At 36.6% G+C, this 7,446-nt stretch overlaps 1 protein-coding gene across 1 annotated transcript; it reads left to right on the forward strand.

Moving 5' to 3' along the window:
* Positions 1-437: 437 nt before the first annotated feature.
* On the forward strand, positions 438-3,474 carry LOC149908824 (uncharacterized). Its single transcript, XM_090120386.1, has 2 exons — positions 438-893; positions 1,364-3,474. Exons 1-2 carry the CDS (start codon positions 765-767, stop codon positions 3,263-3,265), a joined length of 2,031 nt encoding a protein of 676 aa, XP_089976512.1. The 5' UTR covers positions 438-764; the 3' UTR covers positions 3,266-3,474.
* The last annotated feature ends 3,972 nt before the right edge of the window (positions 3,475-7,446 follow it).

The following is a 7,446-nucleotide window of genomic DNA, read 5'->3' on the forward strand; positions in this document are numbered from 1 at the left end:
AAATTGAAATTGAAATTGAAATTGAAATTCAAATTCAAATTCAAATTCAAATTCAAATTCAAATTCAAATTCAAATTCAAATTCAAATTCAAATTCAAATTCAAATTCAAATTCAAATTCAAATTCAAATTCAAATTCAAATTCAAATTCAAATTCAAATTCAAATTCAAATTCAAATTCAAATTCAAATTCAAATTCAAATTCAAATTCAAATTCAAATTCAAATTCAAATTCAAATTCAAATTCAAATTCAAATTCAAATTCAAATTCAAATTCAAATTCAAATTCAAATTCAAATTCAAATTCAAATTCAAATTCAAATTCAAATTCAAATTCAAATTCAAAGAGTCACGGTCAAAATGGGCGTAAAACCAACAGCTTTAAAATATATTTTATGTGAAAGCTAATGACCATTACTTAAATTTATACTATGACGGCAATCACCCAAACAATCGGTGAGCGGAGATATTCAGTGATGTTCAAACGTATTTGTTATAGAATCCAAAAAAAACCGGAGATAACACGACACGATGTTGTGCAAAGCTAGGCCAAAGAAACCAATCTATTGGTTGGTAACCTAACGGAATTACTACATTCCATCCCTTTCTAACTTCTCTCTTAATCAGGCGCCGACCAAAAAACAAGGGTGCGAGCAGGCCGGGCAATGCGCGTCAGTCGTTATTCATATTTTTCATTACTCATGCTCGGAAAGAACTCGGAGTGAACTTTTCGCAACTTGTGTTCTGCTGTTTTTGTTAAGTACAATGGAAGAAAGACAGTGTGTTATGTGTCGACGCTCTGTTTATCGACAAAGACGTCATGTTTTGCATGAAGATATTCCTCAGCGCGATCCACAAATGGCAGCATATATACGAGAACATGCCGTGATACATGTAAGTATTACGCATTACCTATGATATAATCATATTTACATACACCGCAGTGCACAATTCGAACTCTTTACTTATCTGCTACCTGTCCCGATGACGAATCCAGTGCTAAGATGACCCATAAACAAAATGAACAAAATGTTTACTAATGCCATTCAAGTGTATAAGGTTTTAGCAATAAGCAGCATAATTGCGTGTAAAACGTAAAGATCTTTAGTTACTTTTGTTCTGTGAAAAGTATTGTTATGGCTCACTCAACAAAATATCGCAAAAGACAAAGCAAGCGACTAATTATATTTTGTTTATTCATTTTTTTAACTTATAGTTACATTTTTAAATATTTCTTATATAAAAATAATTATATTTATTATTATAAGTACTATACCGACATATGTCGTTTTATCTCCGTTGCATTTGTGATTTTACCTTGAAGTACCTACATCACGATAGTTATTTGTGTTTTTATTTTTCAGGTTGAATTCAATAACGTCTATTCAACGTGTCATAGATGCTGGCAACGATTAACTAATGATGTTCCAAGGATTGAAGAAGTACATCCCAATGAAGCAGTGCAGCCTAATGCAGCTATACAACCTCAGGAACGAACTTTAGAAGTAGATGATTTTATGAGAGCTCCAAACAGAGCAGATCGTTGTATTTTTAATAACTGTCATAACGAAACACGGTTACGAATTCCTATGTCTATAAAAATACACATGTTATGTGAACATAATTTGTATATACCTGGAGAAGCTAGAGCGTGTCGACAGCACCTTGAAAGCAATAACTGGAATGATTTAATTAACAACTGTCGCACATATCACGATTTTAATGCTGCTCAGTTTACAGATATTTGTAATATTTTTAAAAACGCTGCTTCGCGTGGTACAAGATTCGATTTTGATTCAATGACTGAATTAGACAACGAAGACTTGTTTTTTTGGGTAGGATTTAATTACGAACAATTTAACATTATTTTAAATCAAACACCCTCACTCGCAAATCAAAGTCGTCCCCGGACAGTACTTGGAGTATATTTAACAAAACTTCGCACAGGTGAAAGTAATGAACGATTGGCATCATTGTTTGGTATGTCTCGTCGAACTCTAGAAAGAAAATTGAAAATCGCTAGAGAATGTATAGAGGCAGAATTTACCCCTTTACATCTAGGGTTTGACCATATCACAAGGAATAATATCTTAGAGAGGAATTTGTTGATACCAAAACACATATTCGGTAACAGTGAAAACAGCAAAGCAATAGTTATTTGCGATGGTACTTATATTTATATAGAAAAAAGTTCTAATTTTTTGTTTCAAAGATTGTCTTACAGCTTGCATAAGTATGAGAATTTACTAAAACCCTTTATGATTGTCAGCACTGATGGCTACATTTTGGATGTCCTAGGTCCGTATGCCGCCACTACATCTGATGCAACAATCATGCAAGACATTATGCGTGATGAAAATAGTGCTTGGCATTGGATTTTTCAACAAAACGACGTTATTTTGGTTGATCGGGGTTTTAGGGATAGCTTAGCTAGTATTGAAGAGTGGGGTTATGAGGTACACATACCACCCACAAAAGACAGAAACGAAACCCAATTAACAACGGACCAAGCCAATAAATCGCGAACGATTACCATTAGCCGCTGGGTAGTGGAAGCCATGAATGGCAAAATAAAACAGTGTTTTAGACTGCTGCGACAAACATATATTAATAGAGCTCTTCCCCACATGTTTGTAGATTTCAAAATTGGTGCTAGCCTTTTAAATGCTTTTCGCCCAGTTTTTGAAAACCATCGACTAGCTTCAGATATAATAAACATTATTGATGAAAAAATAAACAACCCGAATCGTTTATTCGATTACGTCGAACTTAAAAATCTGAATCGACAACGTCGAGACTTTGTAAGAATGGAAGCAAATCTACCATTCCTAAATGATTTTCCACGTTTAACAGAGGAATGTATAGTGCTTCACGCTTTGGGAACTTATCATATAAAACTGGCAAAATCGTATGTCGCAGTACATTTCCGCGATGGTGTTTATTTAATTGAATTATATAGAGAGGAGTCATTAGATGATTTAAACAGATGTAATATTCTGCAAACTAATGTGTGGTTGCTTCGAATTAAAATACAGTCGCGGCATGTCAGATCGCGCACATATAACACTTACATTTTGATCGATAGAGACCAAATCGGTAGAAATGCGATAGTTGAGCATTACTGTACTTGCTTAACAGGCAGAAGAACAGTAGGAAGTTGTGCCCACATAGTTTCAGTTTTGTGGTTTTTGGGGTTAGGACGGCACGAGCCTTTCATTGCACCCGCAGAACATTTATTAGATGTTATAGTTGATGATAACCATTGATATTTAAATAAAAGGTATCAATATTTATTATTTTATTACAAATATGTGTGTTTTATTTAACCAATCTTTGGGACTTTTTTGCAGTGATACCCGGTCGATATTGGGGTTAACAAGTATTTAGGGGGTATTTAGAAGTACAATAAAGTAAATTACAACACATTTTATTTCTGTTGGTTTTACGCCCAGCTCTCATACAAAAATGCCCATGATCTTTTGAACACGAACACGAACAAATTCAAATTCAAATTTAAATTTGAACACGAACACGAACAAATTCAAATTCAAATTGAAATCACAAAGACGAACAGCGAAAAGCGAACAGCGAACAGCGAACAGCGAACAGCGAACAGCGAACAGCGAACAGCGAACAGCGAACAGCGAACAGCGAACAGCGAACAGCGAACAGCGAACAGCGAACAGCGAACAGCGAACAGCGAACAGCGAACAGCGAACAGCGAACACGAACACGAACACGAACTCTCAAATTAAAATTCAAATTAATTTAAATTCAAATTCAAATTCAAATTCCAATTCCAATTCAAATTCAAATTCAAATTTGAACACGAACACGAACAAATTCAAATTCAAATTCAAATTTGAACACGAACACGAACAAATTCAAATTCAAATTGAAATCACAAACACGAACACGAACAGCGAACAGCGAACAGCGAACAGCGAACAGCGAACAGCGAACAGCGAACAGCGAACAGCGAACAGCGAACAGCGAACAGCGAACAGCGAACAGCGAACAGCGAACAGCGAACAGCGAACAGCGAACAGCGAAAAGCGAACACGAACACGAACACGAACTCTCAAATTAAAATTAAAATTAATTTAAATTCAAATTCAAATTCAAATTCAAATTCAAATTCAAATTCCAATTCCAATTCAAATTCAAATTCAAATTCAAATTTGAACACGAACACGAACAAATTCAAATTCAAATTGAAATCACAAACACGAACACGAACAGCGAACAGCGAACAGCGAACAGCGAACAGCGAACAGCGAACAGCGAACAGCGAACAGCGAACAGCGAACAGCGAACAGCGAACAGCGAACAGCGAACAGCGAACAGCGAACAGCGAACACGAACAAATTCAAATTCAAATTCAAATTCAAATTTGAACACGAACACGAACAAATTCAAATTCAAATTCAAATTTGAACACGAACACGAACAAATTCAAATTCAAATTGAAATCACAAAGACGAACAGCGAAAAGCGAACAGCGAACAGCGAACAGCGAACAGCGAACAGCGAACAGCGACAGCGAACAGCGAACAGCGAACAGCGAACAGCGAACAGCGAACAGCGAACAGCGAACAGCGAACAGCGAACAGCGAACAGCGAACAGCGAACAGCGAACAGCGAACAGCGAACAGCGAACAGCGAACAGCGAACAGCGAACAGCGAACAGCGAACAGCGAACAGCGAACACGAACACGAACACGAACACGAACTCTCAAATTAAAATTCAAATTCAAATTCAAATTTGAACGCGAACACGAACAAATTCAAATTCAAATTTGAACACGAACACGAACAAATTCAAATTCAAATTGAAATCACAAACACGAACACGAACAGGGAACAGCGAACAGCGAACAGCGAACAGCGAACAGCGAACAGCGAACAGCGAACACGAACACGAACAAATTCAAATTCAAATTCAAATTCAAATTCAAAGAAATTCAAATTCAAATTTAAATTCAAATTCAAATTCAAATTCAAATTCAAATTCAAATTCAAATTCAAATTCAAATTCAAATTCAAATTCAAATTCAAATTCAAATTCAAATTCAAATTCAAATTCAAATTCAAATTCAAATTCAAATTCAAATTCAAATTCAAATTCAAATTTAAATTTGAACACGAACACGAACAAATTCAAATTCAAATTCAAATTTGAACACGAACACGAACAAATTCAAATTCAAATTGAAATCACAAAGACGAACAGCGAAAAGCGAACAGCGAACAGCGAACAGCGAACAGCGAACAGCGAACAGCGACAGCGAACAGCGAACAGCGAACAGCGAACAGCGAACAGCGAACAGCGAACAGCGAACAGCGAACAGCGAACAGCGAACAGCGAACAGCGAACAGCGAACAGCGAACAGCGAACAGCGAACAGCGAACACGAACACGAACACGAACACGAACTCTCAAATTAAAATTCAAATTCAAATTCAAATTCAAATTTGAACGCGAACACGAACAAATTCAAATTCAAATTCAAATTTGAACACGAACACGAACAAATTCAAATTCAAATTGAAATCACAAACACGAACACGAACAGCGAACAGCGAACAGCGAACAGCGAACAGCGAACAGCGAACAGCGAACAGCGAACAGCGAACAGCGAACAGCGAACAGCGAACAGCGAACAGCGAACAGCGAACGGCGAACAGCGAACAGCGAACAGCGAACACGAACACGAACACGAACTCTCAAATTAAAATTCAAATTCAAATTTGAACACGAACACGAACAAATTCAAATTCAAATTCAAATTTGAACACGAACACGTACAAATTCAAATTCAAATTGAAATCACAAACACGAACACGAACAGCGAACAGCGAACAGTGAACAGCGAACAGCGAACAGCGAACAGCGAACAGCGAACAGCGAACAGCGAACAGCGAACAGCGAACAGCGAACAGCGAACAGCGAACAGCGAACAGCGAACAGCGAACAGCGAACAGCGAACAGCGAACAGCGAACAGCGAACAGCGAACAGCGAACAGCGAACAGCGAACAGCGAACAGCGAACAGCGAACAGCGAACAGCGAACAGCGAACAGCGAACAGCGAACAGCGAACAGCGAACAGCGAACAGCGAACAGCGAACACCGAACAGCGAACAGCGAACACGAACACGAACAAATTCAAATTCAAATTCAAATTCAAAGAAATTCAAATTCAAATTTAAATTCAAATTCAAATTCAAATTCAAATTCAAATTCAAATTCAAATTCAAATTCAAATTCAAATTCAAATTCAAATTCAAATTCAAATTCAAATTCAAATTCAAATTCAAATTCAAATTCAAATTCAAATTCAAATTCAAATTCAAATTCAAATTCAAATTCAAATTCAAATTCAAATTCAAATTCAAATTCAAATTTGAACACGAACACGAACAAATTCAAATTCAAATTTAAATTCAAATTCAAATTCAAATTCAAATTCAAATTCAAATTCAAATTCAAATTCAAATTCAAATTCAAATTCAAATTCAAATTCGCGAACAGCGAACAGCGAACAGCGAACAGCGAACAGCGAACAGCGACAGCGAACAGCGAACAGCGAACAGCGAACAGCGAACAGCGAACAGCGAACAGCGAACAGCGAACAGCGAACAGCGAACAGCGAACAGCGAACAGCGAACAGCGAACAGCGAACAGCGAACAGCGAACAGCGAACAGCGAACAGCGAACAGCGAACAGCGAACAGCGAACAGCGAACAGCGAACAGCGAACAGCGAACAGCGAACACGAACTCTCAAATTAAAATTAAAATTAATTTAAATTCAAATTCAAATTCAAATTCCAATTCCAATTCAAATTCAAATTCAAATTCGCGAACAGCGAACAGCGAACAGCGAACAGCGAACAGCGAACAGCGACAGCGAACAGCGAACAGCGAACAGCGAACAGCGAACAGCGAACAGCGAACAGCGAACAGCGAACAGCGAACAGCGAACAGCGAACAGCGAACAGCGAACACGAACTCTCAAATTAAAATTAAAATTAATTTAAATTCAAATTCAAATTCAAATTCCAATTCCAATTCAAATTCAAATTCAAATTTGAACACGAACACGAACAAATTCAAATTCAAATTCAAATTCAAATTCAAATTCAAATTCAAATTCAAATTCAAATTCAAATTCAAATTCAAATTCAAATTCAAATTCAAATTCAAATTCAAATTCAAATTCAAATTCAAATTCAAATTCAAATTCAAATTCAAATTTGAACACGAACACGAACAAATTCAAATTCAAATTCAAATTTGAACACGAACACGAACAAATTCAAATTCAAATTCAAATTTGAACACGAACACGAACAAATTCAAATTTTAATTGAAATCACAAACACGAACACGAACAGCGAACAGCGAACAGCGAACAGCGAACAGCGAACAGCGAACAGCGAACAGCG

Source organism: Colias eurytheme, chromosome 4 (genome assembly GCF_061535395.1).
Source record: "Colias eurytheme isolate Ceu_HAF_F1 chromosome 4, ilColEury1 Martin Lab GWU primary, whole genome shotgun sequence".
Taxonomy (NCBI): Eukaryota; Metazoa; Arthropoda; class Insecta; order Lepidoptera; family Pieridae; genus Colias; species Colias eurytheme.